Source organism: Ruditapes philippinarum, unplaced genomic scaffold (genome assembly GCF_026571515.1).
Source record: "Ruditapes philippinarum isolate M1 unplaced genomic scaffold, ASM2657151v2 ctg1591_1_1_1_1, whole genome shotgun sequence".
NCBI classification, from domain to species: Eukaryota; Metazoa; Mollusca; class Bivalvia; order Venerida; family Veneridae; genus Ruditapes; species Ruditapes philippinarum.
In genome coordinates this window covers 62,028-84,858 of record NW_026853943.1, presented here as the reverse complement: position 1 = coordinate 84,858, position 22,831 = coordinate 62,028, and the positions used below count along the sequence as shown (strand labels likewise).

The following is a 22,831-nucleotide window of genomic DNA, read 5'->3' as shown; positions in this document are numbered from 1 at the left end:
CTCGAATTTAGTTATGCAAAGCATTTTTATGACATGACATAAATTTTGGATTTATAGAACGTCATTAAGACTATAAATTTCTTTTTAACCAAAGCATTTGAGTTGAATAATATACACACCTTTAGAACGCCAAACAGTAAAATATTGAAAATATTACATGCTTAGTTCGATCATCGGAAGTGTTTAATGCAAGCTACCGTCCATGTCTCGCTGTAGCGACTCAAAAGTGACATTATGCTCAAATTGCCGCTGTCAAGTGAAGCTGAATTAGCTTCATATTTGATAAGAACGACTATTTTAATGGTGATTGATTAATAAATTTTAATGTTAAATGTTAAAGGAAAAACTACCTAAAATTATGAAAAAAAATCCCAACTGATTTTGTCCTTTGGTCGTTACTGATAAAATACGCAATGTCCTTATGGTATGTGAGTATTTTATTATTTTAGCGTATTGAATGTATAATGTAAAGTTGTTTTTACCTTTACACTCTCAAACTACACTTCGATGTAATATGCATAATGTCACTTTCAGTAGAAAAAAACCGCCATGGCACTACATTCACTAAGAAATTATGAATTCTGAAATATCAATGAAATGCAAAAACATTCAATTTAATCTACAAGATTAGAAGTATGATGTCTTTTAATGATTTCGTTTTGCATTCAATGCTGGACAGTGTGTGTGTGTAAAATAGCCTGAAACAATGCAAAAATGTTATCTTTTTTGTCTTCGGTAGAGGCTTTTAATTGTGTAGTTTTGTTATATTTTCTCATAATCTATTAAGAAAACAGGGCATTATAATCAGACATGCATTACTGGTACAGAAGCTGCAGTATGTACTGTTGTCGAATAGTATTTATATAAAAAAAACTGTGTCTCAAAACTTAAAGCATAGTATAGGTACTAAATTACTATCCGTCTAGTTATAAAATATAAATAAAATATGATTTAAAACAAGGTTTGCAAATTCGTATTGACATCGTTGATAAAAAATTGATTTTTTATTTTACCAGCTAGTGATATTTGTAAAAGTTCAAACTTCAAAATAAAAAATGCTCCACTAATTCTTGTTCTTGACCGCAAAAAGTTTTAATAGTGGATCTATGTTCAAGAGCATGTTAAATAAAGTACGTCGATAACCCAGATAATCTTGTTCTTAAACAACCTCTTTTATCGGTTGGTATAAAATTAATCGTAAAAGTTGATACGGAATATGCGTGAGGTTTTATATTATAAACTCAAAATAAAAGAGCCTTATTAACTTCTTACAGAATCATAAATTCTGTTTTTATATATATGTACAATTATTATATACAACTAACAAATGAAATAGACCCAATTAAATATTATTTGTATATTGTTTGTTTAGAATGTTTGTTTGTTTGTTGTTGTTGTTTTTGTTGTTCTTGTTATTGTTGTTGTTGGTATTATTTGTTTGTTTTACTGTTTTTCTTTTAGAATTTTGTTGACTTTTGCGGGACGGTTTAGTGTTCTCTTTTCAAGATAGAACTTAACCGACATAAATTGAAAATTACTAAGCCATTTTAATTTTCTAGCATACATAAAACTGCATTGTATATCTATCATGTTTGTTCAACCAGACTCAAATCTTTATTTAAATCCAAAACTTTCTGAGTTATCAAATTTTAACATTTATACCTAAGTTTATTCCCAGTATAAGCATTTTGTGTCTTTTTGGATTTATTTTTTCATTTTACAATTAAACTGAGTTTGGGGTAATTTGGGTATTTCTTTTAGATATTTTGAAAAAGGATTAATTATGAAGATTGAAAACCCGTTTGGTGACACTTCGTCACCTTTGAGCGTTTTGAGATATTCAAGATGCCCTCCAAGATTACATAGTGATTAATTAATTGAGACATAAATAAAAACTGTCTTTCAGCACATATGTTTCATATTCATTTTAAGGTAGAACATGGGTAATAGGCACTATAAGGAACTGTAAAAATTGACAACATAGGACAGTTATGTGCCTTAAAGGTCAGCTGTATGCAAAATTAAAATGAAATTTACCGTGTGGTCTATGAGTTATGGATATATTTCTGAACTTAAACTTTGCTACTAAAAGGGCCTTTTTCAGATTTTAGAGAAATCTCTTAATAATCTCATCATTATGAAATATGTTTTGCTATTGCTCATTGTTGAGAAATAAATAAATACATTCAGGTAACAAATTACACGAGCAAAAGTATTAATTCTAAACAAAATGTTGTTCATATGTATAAAAATGTTACCCTACCCCACCCGCTTAAAACACTTATTTGACCATTTCCCTACATAGAAATAACCCTAAAATTTACAACAATGAGAAAGAAGGGCTGTTTTCAAAGTTTGCCCTAAATTTTTTTAAAAGTACTTTAGTTGATCATGCGAAATAAAAAAAATATTTTACCGTGCAATTTTTATTTTATTAAGCTTTGAAAATATCTGGTATCATATTTGATATTACATTTGGCATTATTTAGCAAATAAATACTTACAATAATTTTATAATTAAAATCAAACACTTTTTTCTTTCATAAGGGATCTGAGAGATACATAAATAATGTTAAAAAGAAAAAAAAGAAAGAAACAAAGTTGCACCTTCTGGGGTTTGAACCCACGCCCCTCAATTTCAATGTAGTTGACAAGTGATTCTAGCCTATTTGAATACTCTTCAAAGTGGAGGTAATGCATTACCCATGGTCTACCTTAACAAGCAATCATCAACAATATTTATAAATAAGTTGTGCTTGAGACAACAATAAAAACAGATAAGGTAATGACAGGTTGATCATGCTCGAAGATTTCATGCTTCCTTTGGGTGTTTGTTACCTCCATATTCTATATAAGTGTATGAAGTAAATAAGCCCTTCTTGCTTTCTTTCTTGATATTAATTACAAACCCTATTTCTAATTTTATAAGTGTGTAAACCTCAAATAAAATACCAGAAATCTACTTATTGTTTAAACGTACCAGTAGTACATTTCACTGATCACTCGTATAAGATTGGTAAGCCTGTATGTACATCATTAATCAACAGCCGGTTTTGCAAGTTCACATTTGGCCCATAAATAATGAACAATGATTTATTGACTTATTTCCATTTTAAGCTTCATTTCTAAGAAATGAACTACATTAGAGCGTTATTAAAGCATTTGTTTTCAGAAGCAAGAAAACAACTTGGGGTATACGATTTATTGCTATATAAAACAAAACAAAAACTTAGTTCAGTTTCATGAAATTTATTCTCTTTTTTTCTCTTTTAAGCTACTTTACATAACGCCCTAAGTCACGCATATAGTAAGACATGCAAGAACGGTGCGCTCGCATTAACAAAAATGAAAATTAAAGTATAAGCTAAGCATTATAAGTTAATGATAAAAAACGTATGTATTCACAAAAATATAGATAACAGAGATAAGCTGTTCCTACATACTCTATTATAATATCACCAATGCTTATCAAACATGATAAAATAGGCATTTAAATTTAATACACCTAGATTAGATTTTTTCAAAGTATACATCATTTGAAAGTTAAATTTTCTATATATTGCTGCATGTCAAAATATTGGTAACTGTCTATGCCTTTCACTAAAAAACCGTTGCAGAATATACTCAGTGAGCCAGTTTTTCATCATATGCATAGTATCATATGTATAAATGTACTATTTAACTGACTTTGATATCTGGTTAATAAGTTTTACTCGCTATAAGTTTTAAGTTTAACAAGCACGGGTGATATTTAACTGAGTAGGAATTTGCCAATGTCTTATCTATCTCTCTGGTATTTTGTTAATCTGTAAAATGTGGCAGTGTTTATTCTTTGTGCTGTTGTGATGTTCTTGTTATTTGGATAAAATTATTCCAAAACATTTTGTTATAAGGTCGTTGACTCAAACCACTTGCCCCTAACTGCTGTAGTTCGAATCCCGACAGGGACTTTGGATTCTTTTATGTGAGGAAGCTATCCAGCTAGCTTACGGAACGTCGGTGGTTCTACTCAGGTGCCAGTTTGTGCCTAAAACAACGCACGGAGGGGCACCTAAGGTCTTCCTCCACCAGTAAAGCTGGAACGTCGCCATATGACCTATATTGTGTCGGTGTGACATAAAACACAATCAAAACAAACAAACAAAAATAAATATCAGTGCCCTAGATTTCTCTACCTGTCTAACATACTACTAAAGATTCTAAGACAAATACTGAAGATATAAAATACTTGTTTTTGATAGACATTGCGCAAAAAATAATCTTGTATACTGTTTTAACAAATAAAACATTTTGTCTGCAAAACATCAAACATATCGGTGTACAAATATTGATAAATATAGCTATCAAATGCTTACGAAATTTCTAATTTATTATAAATAAACCTTTTATCAAATAATGAGATGTATTTTAAAATTAGAATCGGTTATCGCTCATGATAATTTGCAACAAATGTTTTGATCAAATACGCATTAACTCTTAGTGGGATCGGAAGTATAAACTGAAAGGAAGAAACAGAAAAAAAGAGAACGAAATTTTCGCTGAAGATACGTACAAGTTTTTTTTATAAATTCATGTTTACTGTTCTAGTTTTAATAAATTCTTTAATATATTTTTACCTGTTTTTATCTAACGGATAATCAGGTGTAGTTTGACTTTCTATGGGATAACTATACATTGTTGAGAACAAAACTGAATTCTATTAGACGAATACACAGCTATCAAACCTATTTTGGATGAGACACTAGTCGAGGCTGATTATGAGTCCGATATACATGTAATAACTATTGTACTCAAAATGTGTCATAACCATTGTATTTCACAAACCATATTTTGAGATTTTTGCAAACTTTCTGCCTAAGAGTACAATGAGAGTTTGATATAGATTTTGGACAGTTAAACATTTCAAAGAGCTACTTATTGGCCAATTACTTGAACACTCATTTGTTTCTGTTGCTTTTTAGCAATCACTAAGTTATAATGATTTACTATTTTGTATGGAAGTCAAAATACTACATGAACTTTGTTTACCTTTCTTTACTTTTATGAAAAATAATTGTATATTCAGCACTTCTTTCTCTTCAAACATGCTCTGAAATCATTATTTAAACTCGTGCGCACGACATAGTATTTCGTGCGCACGACTCAATTATCTCGTGCGCACGACTTAGTAACTCGTGACCATGACATAGTGTCTCATTCACTTGACTAAATTATCTCGTGCGCATGACATAATAATTTGTGGCACGGCATATTATCTCGTGCGCGAGACTTAATAACTCGTGGCCACGACATAGAATCTCGTGCGAACAAGATAAATAAAAACATACACATGTCACTTCTGTGCCACCTTAAAGATGCCAAATTATATACATTGTATTTTGCTTTCAGTGGAGAATGAATGATGTAATGTTAGTATAAAGAAGAAATTTGCACCCACACAGGTAAATATGCACCACATGTTTGATTTATGTTTTGTACACCATATGTAAAACATATGTTTGTCATATGTTTAGAAAAACATGTGTTTAAGAATATTTGTTTTTCAAATGTAAGATTAACATATGTTTAACAGGACCGTATGAAAAACATGTGTCAACAAACATATGTAAAATTCATGGTTATCACATGTTTTTATATGAATAAGTTTTCATATGTTAAATATATGGAAAACATATGGTGAACAAAACATAAAACAATCATGTGGTGCATTTTTACCCGTGTTTGGTTTGCAGCTTGGCGTTTGTAGCACAATGGAAGGGAGTTGACCATATGATTCCTATTTATAATTTTAATACCTTGACATTATAAGTCAGTATATCATTTCTAAGTTTATAAATTTATTCATCTCACATTTATTTCAAATTGTGTAGAATAATTTGGGTCCAATAAATCAGATCTTTGCAGCGAACATCTATCGTCACAAACCATACTCAATTTTTGTTTATTTGACCGTAAAAAGAGTATTTGCAAAATATACCACTGCAGAAAGTTTTTCTTGAGAGGATATTTTTTTGTGTTTTTTTTTCGTGAAATATGGAATATATTTTCACGAAACATGATAAAATGCCACATCCACATATATTCACAAGCCGGGAGCGAATATATATACCACATTTCACGAAAAACAAAAAAAAAATCTTTTTTATTTACTTTCATTATCAAAGAGTAATGGTAACGAACACCCTTGCTTGCTAAGCAACTGCAATTGTACACAAACTCCTCACAGCGGTTACGTCACGCTTTGCTACTTTAACCACTGCCACCACTGAAATCACGTGACGATAGTTGTATCATGTGACAAAAACATGGCGGCCAGTTTCAGAACACCAAGGATATCCTATGGGATCGATCCCATATCCAACTGGCAGATTTATAATTACATCCTTTCCAGATAAAAATATGTTCTCAATTTGTTTACACTTTCAAACAAGTGTCGTACCAAAATCCTTTGCGCAATCGTTTAATAACTGCCTAACTTCAGTCATTGTTTACTATACATACGGTGTCACAATGAAAATACCTTTCGTTATGTTTACAAGATAATTTTTATACGTATATTTTTTACAGTACATTAAGAATAACAACTTAATGAAAGAAAACTAAAATAATAAAGTATTCTATTTTAAAATTAAAAGTGAAAAAAATATATTCGGCTCTCTGACGACTTGTGGTGGCAGTGGTTAATGTACTGATCAGGGGAAGAAACCGCTGCGGGGAGTTTGCAATTAATAACTGAATTAAAGATATTGGTGTTCAGATTTATTTTCTTTGTTAGATCATTTTCTATCATTCTAGATAGTTTTCAAAACGAAATTCAACAAAAGTTGTTTTGTATTTATCAGATTTTTCAAACAAAATGGCGAAAGAAGTTCCTTAAAATAATTACGAGTTTTGACTCCGCCCACTTTCAAATTTATAATTCATATTTATTTTTAAAAAATATGAAATATATTTGACTGATATAGCACCATATTTCATGGGTAAATTAAATAAAACGTTTATTTAATTGAATATATAAAATAAATTGCATATTTCTGTAAACAATGAGATATTTTTCATTATACGTAGTCTCATATATATATATAAACATAGCCACATATTCAACGAGAACAATGTATACACGTCATAACATCCGAAACCCGGTTTTTTCTAGCAAATCCCCCGGTACAAACACAATTTTACATTTATAACTTCACAGTGCACTACTTGTTACAATATATTAGTCAACCTTATGCGCTTATTTTCGGAGCTGTAAATGTTTGTTTGTTCCCCTGGATTAGCAAGGAAAAGCATAGAATATTCTTAATTCCAGGGTAAGTCTATTCTTATATTTTCGCTGACTTAAGATAACATGTTTTATGTGCGTTAGGCTTTTAAGGACGTTTTTCGGAGTTTTCATTAAGACATACAGACAAAATTAAACATGTTTAATAGAATTTCTATAAATTTAGCATGTTGTTAGAATATGATAATAGAAATATTTTGGGCGAAACAAATTTGGGGTCGACGGTCTCACTTCTGAGCTATCTTCCCTTGTACAGAGTATTATACTTACTTTTTACTTACTTTTTTACTCATTTCAAAGGCAGATAACTTATTCGAACAGGTATGTCTTTACATCTGAATTATGTCACAGTTTTAGAAAAGAAGGTGAAAAAAGAGAATCCACTCTTTATTCCTTAATGAAATTTTGCACATTCACTCAAACAGAAGTAAACAATATAAAATAAGTAAAACAATAGGTATTGTTTACATTCATTGTGAATTATCTGATACTGAAGCAAAAATCCAAATTCAGGGACAGATAAGCAGTGACCCCCAAATTTTGCTTAAAGTGTTCCTATATTCTAACAACATGCCAAGTTTTAAGAAATTCTATTGAACTGTTTTAATTTTGCCTGAAAGTCTATATGAAAAAACACCCAAAAACTTCTTTAACTACGTAATGATCCTTTTGAACCTTTGCAGACTACGTGATGAAATAACTTAAATATTTCGAATTAAAATTGAAAGAGAAGAGTTGATAAAAAACTGTTAAAGACTATAATTATTTTCCTCAACGTTGACGCATTAACATGTCACGCATTTAAACATAGTTTTAAAAAACCTAAATGATCGGAATAAAAACAACTATGTTTTAGTTATGGATACAATTTAAGATATTGTTTCACTAAAACATATTATCGAAATGCAGATCATTTAAAGCATATTGTCCTTGATTGTATTTCATGTTACGCTATGATGAAACAACAACAAAAAATAACAAGGAAATAAACTTGTTAAAAAGGAAACTTAAACCGAACTGTTTAAGACAGTACACACTTATAGACTTTTCTCTTACATTCAATACATGTACTTTTTTTTCATAACTATAAAGACAATATTAGTGCAATTAAATGTCATTTCATCGCTTATATATCCCCTTAATCCCTTGTAATAGCTGATGTTAGTCTCTGGCTACCATTCGGCCAAAGACCTGAACTCGGCGTATACTCAAAATAAGCCGAGGCACGCCCCTGCATTGTTGTAAGAACATATGCACACTCCATGATAAAATTGTACCATCTATCTTCAAGTCGTTGTTGTTGTTGTTGCTTGTTCTTCAAAGTTTTTATGACAAACCATTGAATATCAACTTGAAACAAAAAACAATTTTGTTTGCTTTAAATTATTATCAAAAAACGTTCACTGCAATGGTAACAGCAAATGAGCACTGTTCCACACATTAAAATATTACATAATTATAAATGTCAGTGGAGGATAAAACATTGATTTTTAACAGAAAAGAAAATCTAACATTATCTGCAGAATGTTTAAACCATAACATTTAAAAAAAATTATCGATACGCTTTCAAATTCACTTTTCTCTAATCTTACATGAGTTGCTGACTTTTTTCTATTTTAAAACATTTACATTTGAACCTTTGCACACTTTTATCTCTTTATCAAAGGTATGTCAATAAACAATTTCCTAAACAATTCGAACTTTAAAATAGTTTCAAATGATATATTTATCTCAATTATGCGCATGATATAAATAAAATGTAACGTCACTGTACCAGGAAGATTTTTATCAATGGTTACTTTTATACATTTTATCTTCACATTTTGTTCTATATCGAAAGAACACCTCATGATGAGTTGTGTCTATTTTCAATTCTTATGTCAGTTTCATAATCTTAAAACAATATGTTTAAAAGATACCGTACCAAGAAACTTCAATATATAACAGGAATATTATCTTATCACTTTTAACTTTATACTAAACGTACCTGTACAAATTGCCCTGTATCTAACACGTCACGTCATGATTGCTTATGTCTGTAATAATTTTGATCAATTTTAGTAACAACAAGTTGTTAAATTATACCATGTCTTGTGTCTCTTTAAAACTCATTTTACCTTTCTTGGGTACAGGTAAATGGTAATATAATGCATGATTTGAATATTCAAGTTTGTTTGCCAAACTTTGCAACATTTTCAGTATTTCTTCTGCTATGTTTGAGTCGTTAAGTCATTCATTATGATGTGAATCAGTTTTCAATGTCAATCGCTTACTACATTGATATTTACATTGTTGGCAAATCATTTCTATAAACATTACATTGTATTTGATCAATATTGTTCGTTTAATCGTGCGTATATATTTTCCTTTCCTCCTAGATATAACTTTCATAGCGATCGTTTCTGGTCATAATCATGTAAAATGGTTTAATTTCTAGCTGTACATACATTCTTTCTGTTCTTATTTTCATATCATCCGTTTTAAAATTGCACAGCGTAACATACTTGCCCTATCACATTATTTTTTACAGACCATGACAGAAAATTTTAACGAAAAAAGAGGAAAAATAATTGATTAACTATGGTTTATATTACAAGAAACCATCCTTGATTAAATATGGTTTATATAACAAGAAACCATCCTTTACGTAAAAACTGTGCCATTGAAATTTTTCTTTATAATTGTTGCATTCTTTTAGTCTGTTTACAATAAAGTAATAGTGAGTAAGTGGTAATATTCATAACTTTGGCGGCGATCTTAGACGCCATCTTTGATTTCTCTATTCACCACCATTTATGACAATTTATGCCGTCAGTTTTACCACCTATACACAATTGGGAACATTTTGGTATATGACATGTCTTGTTTAAATGGGTCCGGGTAGAGCCTTTACTAGGTTAGTTTTTCGTAATTGTCACCCTATTAAGTACGCTATACATGTACATCACAATAAGAAGAGAGCAAATATTGTGAATACTTTCTCGGTTTTTTGTTTGGCATATTCACGAAAAACAAACACAATTTTCAGATTTTATTCTATGCCAATTCCCTGAATTCTGTAGCATTTCAACAAAGACCATTTAATTGTCAACTATAAAAAATATGCAGCTAAATGTCGGCGTGTGTGTGAGATTATGAATTATACGACAGTACGTATGATTAAACCAAACATATTTATATTGTACTGATAAAAACACTTTATTCTAAATCATCAACTATAAATTTTTGTATGAAAATGAATTTAGAAACATCGCATACGTATTCAATAAAAATTATTTATAAATTATATGATAAAACAAATATGTACTTTTTAGCTGGTCAATATATTTTTAGTACACATCACGTCACCTTTATCAGCTTAAAAGTCCTTTTATGTGTAATGATAAGTTATCAAATGCTTACAAAATGTCTACCTTTATTAAATGTTAACGAATTATCAAACGATGACATATATTTTAAAATAAGCATAGGTTATCGCTATGATTATTTGAAATTATATATATTATTTGCGCAACAAATATAAAGAAAATTTGTCATAAAAAATAAGTTAAACTTGTTTTTTTCCACTACATTCAATTTTAGGCTTGTTAGCTATTAATGGGTCATATACAAATGTCCCAGTTAGTGTTAATGGCAACTGTCAAATAACATAGCATGGCTTTAATCCGACACGTACAAATACAGTTTTAATTGTGTTCATCTGTACATGTGTTAACTTCTAGAATGACTGAACAATTCAACGAAATTTCATAATTTTATATATTATATATATTTAAAAATAAAAAATGCGAATGCTTCAATGTATACACACTGTACAAGGAACATTATCTTATTAATGTTAACTTAACATTGATTATATCTATACAAAAGTCATACCGTTCTCTTTAATCTTATTGGTACACATGACGTTGTGACTTTTTTTCAATGTCATAATCTTAAAACGATTTGTGCAAAGAGTATCAACTTAAAACAATTAACCATTTTCTTTGCTTTAAACTATTATGAAAAAATAACGTTCACTGCATAGCTAACAGCAACTGAGCACTGTTCCACACACGAAAATACTACATAACTATGAATGTTGTCAGTGTATGATAAAACATGAATTTTTAACTGAAAAAAAAATCTAACATTTTCTATAGAATGTTTTTACCATTCTATCGGTATGCTTTCAATTTTACTTTTCTCTAATCTTACGTGTGTTGCTGACTTGTTTCTATTTTAAAATAATATTATTATTTGAACCTTTGTACATTTTTATCTCTTTATCAAAGGTATGCAAATAAACAATGTCCTTAACAATTCTAACGCGAAAACAATTTTCAAATGATATTTTTACCTCAATCATGCGCATGATATAAAATGTAACTTCACTACCTCGAGCATTGTTTAATCAATGGTTACTTCTATACATTTTATCTACATATATTGGTCTTTATCTAAAGACACCTCATCATGATGAGTTGTGTCTATTTTCAATTCTTATGTCAGTTCCATAATCATAACACTCTGTGTGCAAAAGATAGCGTACCAAGAAACTTCTATATTTATAATTTATCTTATCAATATCAATTTTATATCAAACGTATCTGTACAAATTGCCCCGTATCTAACGCTTACACGTAATGGTGGCTAATGTCTATAATAATTTTAAGTTTAGTGACAATAAGGTGTTTAAACATACCATGTTTTGGGCCTGTTTGAAACTCATTTATCTTTTTGGGTACACGTTAGTGGTGATATAATGCATGATTTGAATATTCATTTTTGTTTGACAAATTTTGCAACATTTTGTAGGTTATTTTCTGCTATGTTTATGTCGTTTAGTCATGCATTATGGTCTGAATCAGTTTTTAGTGTCAGTCGTTTACTTCATTGAAATTTACATTGTTGGCAAAATATTTCTTTAAACAATACATTGTATTTTATCGATATAAATCGTGCGTATATATTTTTCTTTCTTCCTAGATATAACTTTCATAGCGACCGTTTCTGGTTATTATCATGTGAAATGGTTTAACTTCTAGCTGTACATACATGCTTTCTGTTTTTATGTTCATGTCATTTGCTTTAAAATTGCATAGCGTAACATATTGACCTTAAAATCTATCACATTTTAGAAAAATGCACAAAGGATATGGTAAGGTGACAATCAAGCAATTCAGAAACTTGAACTCGGACCCATTTTTGTTAAGCAAGGCATGTCATATACCAAAATGATCCAAAATATTTATAGTAAACTGCCGGCATAAATATTGGCGAAAAGAGAAGTCAAAGATGGTGTCCAAGATGGCTGCCAACAATAAAAAAAACAACTTACTTTCTATTACTTAATTTTAGGAAGTAAAAACAGATGTATTTGTTCTTTTCATGCATTTTGTATCAAATACATGTCACACAGTCATACACTTTTAGCATCTAATATCAATGTAAACATATTTTACAGACCGTGACAGGAAATTTTGACGAAAAAAGACGAAAATTTACTGATTTACTATGGCTAATATTACAAGAAATCATCCTTTACGTTAAAATATGACATTGATTTTTTTCTTTTTAAGTGTATTATCTGTTAAATCTGCTTAAAATTAATTATTATTGGGTAAGTGGTAATTTTCATTTTTTTTGGCGGCCATTTTCGACATCATCTTGGATTTCTATGTTCGCCACCATATATGCCAATTTATGCCGGCAGTTTCGGAACCTATTAACATTTGGGAACATTTTGGTATATGACATGTTTTGTTAAAAATGGTTCCGGGTTGAGCCTAAAAAGGTTAATTTTTCGTAATTGTCACGCCACTAAGTTGATACGCTATACATCACATATTCAAGAATAACAAACAAAAGTTCCCAATATTATTCTGTGCCAATTACGAAATTCTTGAACACTTCAGCAAAGACCATTTAAATGTAAAGTATAAAAAGATATGCAGCTAAATGTCGGTGTGTGTGTGTATAACATTACAAATTATACGACAATATGTATGACCTTACCCAACAATTTAATTTCGTACTCATAATGCTTTGATTACAAAGAGCGTCTACTTATCCACAATGTATGATACTGTTTTTTCTGGCATGCGTTATCATCTATCTCTCATTACCATGTTCTCTCGTTTTTAAATGTTATCATGACCATTTCAACAACATTTTTACGTATCAATTTTCTTTTTTAAGATTTATTGTATATTGTATATCAAGAGTTCACCTAAAGAGACATTAAGCACTTGAGAAGTTAAAATGGACAGTCAATATACAGTCACACAAGTGTATATCTTAGGAGATAAATCAAATGTACAGACATGTGTTGAACGACAAACTAGAAGACCTTGTGTTCTACAAAACATGTGGACAGTGATCTCAGTCGCATCTTTATTAGAGGGTATGAATTGCATATATAAGAAAGATTTTCAGCTTTGATTTTAAAATTGCAAATTAGTCTTTTCGTACTAAATGACATTTTACTCAAATCAATTTTGTTCTGATGAAGAAAAAGATATGCTTTTGTATTCTTTACACGGTTCGAAATTTTTTAATAAATATTTTTAAACCGGTCAAAAAAATTATGGTTTCTTATATTAAACATTTCATTTCAAGAATGTTATATAATAATCATTATAATATGCTTAACAATATCCCCTAAATAAAAAGATAGTTCATCTGTGTACACACCGTACAATCAAATGGGCAGATAGCCGTTCAACCGTCGACAGCCGTACAAGTATATATATAAATTTGTTCAAAAAGCTTTGTAATTAATCACTCAGGCTTATCAGGCTTCTTTTCTTGCTCATTAAATCTAGAATCGAAGTTGTTCTACAACCACGCACCTGAAATTTATAAATAATGTATTTCTGAAAATATATTTCTAAAGAATTTAATATTTTGTCCAGATGTGTTGTCTATGGACTATCAGAAAGAGGCTCAGATCGAAAACGACAAAGATTTGGAAAACTATGCACACGGCGAAGCATTTGGTAATGATGTCGAGGCACATTCATCTGTCGGAAAGGAGCGTCTTTCACCACTTGGTAGATCACCTGAGAGCAATGACACAACAAGCTTTTTTGTAACTGGCGATCAACATCGGCGAAACGAAGGGGAAGTAAGATAAATTTATTATAAATTTCCTCTCTTTCATGCGATGTAAAGCCCGTTTTACGACGAGGACCGTTGCTATGAAAATTCGACTGGATGTAGTATTTTATCGCGTATGTGCAATCTGCGTTAACAAAACATCATCGCCTTACATAGAAATGTAGTAAAACTTAATAAAGAATTCCGAGTCACTTGAAGGTAAAAAGTATGAAAATATACTAAAAAGCTTTTTAAAACTTCAAGAAATGCCTTTAAAGTTTGTGGCCAAGATTACCCTAAAGATATATGGCAAAAAAATATTTAAAGAATTCTCTCGGACTTAAAAATTATTAAGATAATTTTGTAAAATTGTGGAAATGTATTTATTAGCAAGAAAAGAGGTCTACTTGATTGTTCTTGAAAAATTCATATAAAAAATAAAATGAATGCTCAAAAAACGACCATGCCATGCTGAAATTTTCCTAAACGTGTGCTTGGGATATTGCTTTGTACTTTATATTACTGTATAGAAGATTTCTTCAAAACTAAAATAGATTCGAATCTGTAACGGAATCAGACAAATGGTGTTTTAATTTAGATCTTTTGAATATGTATATTCTTTAATATACAGAAAGAAAAATCTCAAGACAAGAAACTACCATGCCACACGGAAATTTCCAGAACATTTTGCTTCGGTTATGACTTTGAAATTTATGATGTTCCAGAATAATGGAAAAACAAATATGCAATATAATCAGACAAATAGTGTTAATTTACGAATATGTAGATACTTTCTAAGAGTAACAAGAAATCACCGGTCAAAAAAGCGAACATGCCCCGCGGAAATATCCCCGACGTATTGCTAGTGTTAGGGCTTTTGGCCTTAAATTGTTGTAAAGAAGACCCTCAAAAACAATGAAAAAATGAATTCGCAACGGAATAAGAAAACACGTTTTTAACGGTTAGCTCGAGAATATGGTGTTTTTTTACGAAATTTGTAATACTTTATTTGTACAAAAAAAAAACAAATCGCTGGTCAAAGGGGAAAAAAAGAGCACTCTATGCGCAAGTCTTCTGAGGGTAAGAGGGCTTTGGGTCTTAAATTGCTGTTAAGAAGATCCTCCACAAACTAATCGAATAGTGAATCTGGAAATTGTGTGTAAACGGCTGGCTCGAGAAAATGGTACGTTTAACAATAATTTATAAATAACCTAAAGACGACACCCACAACTAATCGAAAAATTGACAAATGGTATTAACAGTTGGCTCGAAACAATTGAGATTTTTTATGAAAATTTTTACACTTTATATACAGAAAGAACAAATCGCCGGTCCAAAATACGACCACGCCACGCGAAAATATCCCAAACTTTTTGCTTTGGCTAAGGCTTTGGACATTATATCAACGAAAAGAAAAATGTCCAAACTAATGTTAAAATGAATCTGCAATGTAATCAGACAAATAGTGTTTTAACGCTTGACTCGAGAAAAGTGGTATTTTTTTACGAATATTTATTCACTTAGTAGACCCTGTAACGACAAGGTCCACTGCTTTGAAAACTCGAATGGGCATGCTCGAAATGCTACCTCTTGTCGTTGTAAAATTGTCTATACTAATAACTTTATTGTTGTTTTTATTCTTCTTTATTTTTTGTTTTGTGTTATAGTATTTTAATTTACATCTTAACAAAATTATTGAACGCAGAAATGTGCAGACGCAGAAAAAATTGTAAAGTCATCATTTATACATGTATCACAAAATATTTCGAAGACGGTCTTTCTTTAAAATTGAAGCAATTGTCGTATCTAACGATAAGTCATCCGCCAAATTTTTAAATTATCGTGTGAAAGAGCAAATGTCTTGTGAAAATGAACATAAATTTGAAAAACACTTTCCTTGTTGTTTTTTTTTTTTTGATAAATTATCACCACAGTACAATTTCATGATTTCAGCAAAATGAAAGGGAGATGAAAGTTGACATGAATGCAATAGTTATAGAAGAAGAGAGTGGTATAAATGATGATCTTGCACCATTTATATTTACATTATTTACCTGGCCCGCGTTGATCCTGCTCGCTATAGACAGTAGCACATTTAGTATTGGTAACTAAATATCTTACTTCTTTGCTTTATATCATATCTATAATATACTTAAATAAATCAATGCCAACCTTATAATCAAAACATTGAGTATAATTTATTTGTTGTCGGCACTTCTTCTCAAAGTACTTCTTATAGAAATATTGACAGTATTGCTTATAGCAGTGTAGTGTATATATGTTAATAGAATCATAGTAAGAAATGCTTACAGCACGACACGCATGTTTATGTTCCAATGATGTTGTTCTTGATTATGTAAGAATATTTTAATTTTGTCCAGAGCGTTATAAAGGTTTTGTCAAAGAATTGGGAGTTCTTGCATCGTTGGAAGAAGCCAAGTCTAAATTGCTGTTAGTTGATACCAACTCAGCGGTAAGCATATATGTTTGACTCCTGACCTTAGCAAACTTTTATTTTGTAATACATACAACATTATAATTATGCAGACATTGCTTTACTATTCATTAAAATGGTGGACCGTAGAAATTTCCAAAATTGACAAATTAATCTGTAAATTTCCTTAAATGTTATATATTGGGGATATATTCACAAATATGAAAAAGATTTTGTCATATTTATTTGTAACAAAGATTGTATATTTTATTTAGGTAGACGAAGAGAACATAGAAGGTCATTTTCCTTCCGCTATCAGAAAAACATATTTTACTAGACACAGTCATTTTGAATGGTGTCCCGTTTCAGAAATGTGTCGTAAGATGAAGGACATGCTTAAGGAGATGACTTTAAGCTATGCAAACTGTCCGAAATCATGCAAAAACATGTTTGCATCCGGTCAACTTTTTTGTCCTCTTGAGGAATGTGATAAAAAAGAAATTGAATGGCTAGTCAGAAGAAAGCAGTTAATACTATTCAAATCAAATGACGAAGAATTTGTGTGCAAGCCAGATACGCTCATTAACAAATTTAAGAGCATCTTAGCCGAGATGTTCAAATCAGTTTCGTCTATAGATTGTATTTTAAAGTTGTATAGATTTTATAGATATATTAACATATCTGCAAGCAAGGAGCGTCTAACGGATGCTCTAATCGAGACAGGTTTTATTTTTGTAGAAGATGATTCACAAAATGATACGCTTTATATGCTTCCGTTCATATATTCAAACAGAATGCCAGCTTTTGATTGTAAAATGTATTCTCCTCATGCCAATGCTCTCCGAATGACCGTCAATGTCGATATAATACCAGCCTTCGTAATAGGGAAGATGTACACTATTCTCTTAAGCAAAGGCTGGAACATTTTATGTAGTGGGCCATATAATACTCAAATCAAAAATTCTCTTATATTTTGTAAAAAATCACACAGACTTTTCGTACACTTTCATGTAGCGAAAGTTTATTTGCTGGACTTGAATATTGAAACCAGTTCAAAGGATACAAACATAAATAGAGAATATCAGGAACTGCGAAAATCTTTTGAAAACGAACTGAAACACTTGGGAAAAGGACCAAGCAACGAAAAGAATTTAGAATGTCACTTTTTCAAAATTAGAGGGAATCAAGAAATAAAGAGTGTTATAGAGGAAGAAGGAAATGAATGGGAAAATGTGTTTGAGGAGAATAATAGATTTGTTACAAGAGAAGTATCTCCTTGGTTTTCTACACAGGTAATGTTAAAAAAAATTTTACTTAATAATTTACAGTTAAAATAAATGTAGGAAAGTAGTACAAAAGAAGAATAAAATGATTGATTTAAGAAAAATACTTTCCTATTTGCTATGAATTCATGTACGTTTCATGCATTTAGTTAATATTTTTTGAAACTCGTTGTTTTTTTAATCAGTCCATTTTTTAAATTAATGTTTTGAACTATAGTGTTATGAGCAACGTATTGTGATACCTTTGTTTAGTTTAAAATTACCATAAAAAACTTAAATTAGAAAAGTGATGTTTCAGTTGCTTTCCAAAGCAAATTGGATGTTATATGTACTATGCTCATTGAAGTGACAAAACAACACAGCCCCTCAACATGTTTGTCTTTCAATAACTATTTATGTTAGGTGTCCCCCATTTATCTGAAAAACACAAACAGTTTTGTTTTTGTTAGAGCCGTCATAACTATAAGCAACTAAATATTTTTAAATATTTTAATCTTATTTCGGCATGTCTCATGTTTATGGTTCAGATCCAAGAAGTTGAAAGAAAAATAAATAAACCAATCAGCGATGCATTTTTGGCAGAAGTTTCTAACTTATTTGGCAAGAATACTAATATGTTTTTCCTGAGCGAGGGAATACCAGCGCCATTGTTAGATCAAATTGAAAAGAACCGCAAAGGAGAGGCAAAAGAAGCAACGTTCGAAATGCTTAAGGAATGGAGAAAACAAAAAGGGCAGGCAGCTACTATAGCTGATTTGCGAACAGCCATACAGGAAAGTTCCCATGTCATTGTCAATCTGCACGAATTCGATCAAATTGTTTTGAGGCTTAATTGACACTTATGAACAATGAATTTCGAAACTTTGATGTGTTCTTAGAACTGGTCTGTTTCTAACAATTTTGATAGATATTTACATGTCATTCTCAAGTCTTTATGTTCTTTAACATTTTCTGAGTTGATGTATGTTTTCGTTTGGACAAGAGCTAACTACACAATTTCATTTGGAACATAATGTATACAAGTCATGTATTTTTAAAACGGTTTAATAATACCAGTTTGGGAAAATAAACTTTAGGGGCATGATGAAATTACTATTTCAGTTTTTAAAAGGGACTGTTTTGCTCAGTATGCAACGGAGGTGAACTAAACTGTGTAGGTAGAATTGCTCGGAAAACATACGCACTTTTTACTGTACAATCTAAGACTAAAAAGGAAACTAACCTTTGAATTCACGGATTCGGTTTGACTTAGACTAATTTTGACAAGTAACAAAATGTACTTTTTCATAATCACTGAAAACATTTTGAAAATATTTAAGAAACATGTTGAATTCGAGACACTGCAATAAGCTTATGTTACAAATATACAAGTACAATACTCAATGAGAAAACAAGAGAAGTATATTTCTTAGAACAAACACTGTATGTAGGCTATTTATGTGTTTTATTTGATTGAATTTAATATCTAGTTATATCTTATATTTATTTAGCTGTATGAACAAACTAAAACATGTATGTTGTGTATTTTTCACATTGCTGACAAAAACATTAATATTCCCATATTCTTTGTTAAACGTTCTTTCCTTTTCATCTGTATATATCATATACATTTTCATGCTTTTGCTATTTCGTAGAAAAATATTTAACGTTATGTTTATATTTGATACTTGTTTAGTTTACTAGTATTGCCGATAAAGTAATGATAATTGACTGGAATGACAGCTTAATATATATTTGTAGAGACGAGAAGAATTAATAAATACGATCAGTAAATTATCTCAAACAATACTTTTAATCATATGTTGCATTACAAAATAGTCTTTTCTCTTGTAGCCATTTTTGAATAGCTTTTTTTCTCTTGTAGCAATTTTGTACTCATTCAAGGCTATTAATTGGACTTGTTTATATGTTTCATTAGAAGCTTTCATTATGATGTTGAAACTGATTGACAATTATATATAATAGACACAAAGATATGGAGTTCCAGAAATGATAATTATGATACTAACCTTAATTTTGTCAAATCAAAGTTATTGAATTTTATACGATCGTCTTTGTTTTAATATGAGATTGAATAATTCTATCATTTAAAAACGTATATTGTTAAGAAATAGCGGTGATTTACTATATAATTTTCTCTTAATGGGTCAAACTGAAAACTATTTATTTGAATATAAAAATTATCAGTAAACATTCAATCAAAACAGTTATGTCCAGAAAAAATATGTTTTAATAAAGACATCATTTTGTTGTTTTCAAAATCATCCAAATTATATGAACACATAAAATCAGTATATATGTACATATGGTTTGATTGAAGTCAATAATAAGCATTAATTTGCATTTGTGTTTAGAATGTGTCAATTCAACTTATTTATTCCTTTTCAGTTTGAAAACAATTGTCACAATCCCAGTGTATTTCTAAGAATTTTACTTTAAGTAAGCAAATTAAAAGTTTATTTTTTTTATTTTTTTTACAATCATATTGATTAAAATATATTAAATATGTATATCAATTAATCATTTTTTAGATCGTTATTTGCAACAGAAAGATGATTTTCTCTATTCTTATCATTCCGTTTGTATAAGCACGGATTTATATTGTAATATAAATCCGTGGTATAAGACATAAATGTTTTAGCTTTTAAGTAACATGACAAGATTGACAAAATATTGTCATTGTCTTGATTACAGTGATTAAAATAAATTGAACATTGTTTATCGATTGTTGTTTTAATGTATCAACATATTGAGAAATGAACAATTAAATTTCCTAGTAAAATGTATTGTTTGGCCTAAGTTTGCCACTTCACAAATTTTCAGCTAACTCAGTCAAAACAAAAAACAATAGGTGTATTCAAATTTATATTATCTTTTCGTTGTTATTTACGCTTTTTAAGCGACATTTGTTCATTAGTCTATTACAGTAATAGACTACTAGAGTAAATATAATTCCTACGCGACAATCATAACGCAGAGAAGAAGGTCCTATGTTATTTAATGCGTTAAATACAAAGGCTCAGACCAACAATTGACACAATTAAGATTATGTCTGCCTAAAGCAAAGACGGTGAATCGTGTTTCCATTCTACTGTTCATTGAATTTTTATTGAAATAATATGTACGTCGACACATTGACATATAACTGCGACATTTGTAAGTTACTGTTTGAAATATCATCTGCCTGATTTGATTACAAGATGATTTAGATTTATAAGCATCTTGATAAAGAATAAATGAAGCAAAAGCAGGAAATGCTCTAAGAAAATAAATTGTTTGAACAGATTAATATATAGATATGACTTACAAAATATGGTCTACTCAGAAAGATATATATTGTGCACATGATCAATGGGCATGCTTTTGATTAGTTGTAATCATTAATAAGAGAAGATTAAGGAGATTTGAAACTTCATGTTTACTTCTGTTTCTTCTTTTTCTGAAACAAAGACATTTTCAAATCTAAAATAAATATGTATAATTCTCAATCTGAACAAACAATTGCAATCATTTTAATGTAAAAGGCTCTTTGTTACCAAATGCATACATATCAGCCCACTAGACACTTTTACATGCAAATATATGATTTATATCGGAAAAAGACAGAGTCACTAAAAAAGAAAACGTGACCTTGACATAATTGAACAGTTTATGTTTATTGTTATAAGATGATTGTTTTTCCCAAATAACAAATGAATTTGTCAAAAAAAAAAACAATGCATAGATTATTAATGAAATAATCTTTATGATGCCACCATTTAAACGGTTATGCTCTGGTCAAGTTTTAGGGTTTCTAATCTGACGAATTTCGTAGTTTTCATTGTGTGAAATGTAATTTCAAATGATCCTCTTTGCAGGTTTAACTGGATAACTTAGGTTTCAATGTAATGAATTGTCAGAGGCACGTATTTTCTTTTGCAATTCTGCTGTGCTTTGTAATTCCAAATGATCCACATGTCGGTTTGAACTAAATCACAAGGACACGATCTAATACATGAAGTATAAGTTCACAATGTTATGTTGCTTGTCATATTCCTCAACTCCATCATTTCTTACTATTTGCCACTGAGTAGAGGTTAATCAAATTTGATCCCAAGATAACAACTGAAATAGATTTTAAAAGGAGCGACAAATATATGCTGTACATCAAAACCAAATATATATGAATCTATTTTAATCAAGTATTCCCTTCGGGTGACCAACTTTAATTAAAAATAAATTTGTAAGAAGTCTGTAAGAAGTATGTAACAAATTGAAAGGCGCTTTCTAAGATGACTACTTGTATTTGCAAAAGAAATGTTACGAGTACCGTATTGGGCCCAGGACTGGATATCCTATGTCATATCTAAACTAAATGTGCAACCAGGTGGGAAATATCACTGATCAATGCAGAGATTACCTTTTATAAGGCTTTTGCCGCACATCGTCTGTTACAATGTAATTTATAATGTTTAGGCACATTTTGGAGTCGCATCTTTTTTTATGACTATTGTATAAAAAATTTGTCATTGAACATAGGAAAAAATATGACAAAAATATTTTTGATACTTCATATGATCTTATGTCTGATTTCTGTAAAAGATAGATTTTCATATCAGCACTATGGCTGTAAGTTTTACATTGAGAGAATATATAATACAGTTGTACCAAACACTTACAAAACATTTAAGAACGATGGCAGTTACTGTGTTATAAATATTTTCTATAATGTCTATTGCTCATTGTGAATATTTGGACAAATAGATTGCT

At 30.1% G+C, this 22,831-nt stretch overlaps 1 protein-coding gene across 1 annotated transcript; it reads left to right on the top strand.

Annotated features, from left to right (window-relative positions):
* The first annotated feature begins 6,707 nt into the window (after window positions 1–6,707).
* Window positions 6,708–20,626, top strand: LOC132738462 (uncharacterized). The gene is made up of 6 exons (XM_060725965.1): window positions 6,708–13,670; window positions 14,182–14,393; window positions 16,319–16,469; window positions 16,747–16,838; window positions 17,075–18,091; window positions 18,610–20,626. The coding sequence occupies exons 1-6, from the start codon at window positions 13,529–13,531 to the stop codon at window positions 18,916–18,918; spliced, it is 1,923 nt and encodes a 640-aa protein (XP_060581948.1). The 5' UTR covers window positions 6,708–13,528; the 3' UTR covers window positions 18,919–20,626.
* The last annotated feature ends 2,205 nt before the right edge of the window (window positions 20,627–22,831 follow it).

Coding starts and splice junctions, on each gene's coding strand:
- LOC132738462 (XM_060725965.1), top strand. CDS start 13,529: ATGGACAGTCAATATACAGTCACACAAGTGTATATCTTAGGAGATAAA. Junction 16,470..16,746: donor CAGTAGCACATTTAGTATTG/GTAACTAAATAT, acceptor AATTTTGTCCAG/AGCGTTATAAAGGTTTTGTC. Junction 16,839..17,074: donor TAGTTGATACCAACTCAGCG/GTAAGCATATAT, acceptor TATTTTATTTAG/GTAGACGAAGAGAACATAGA.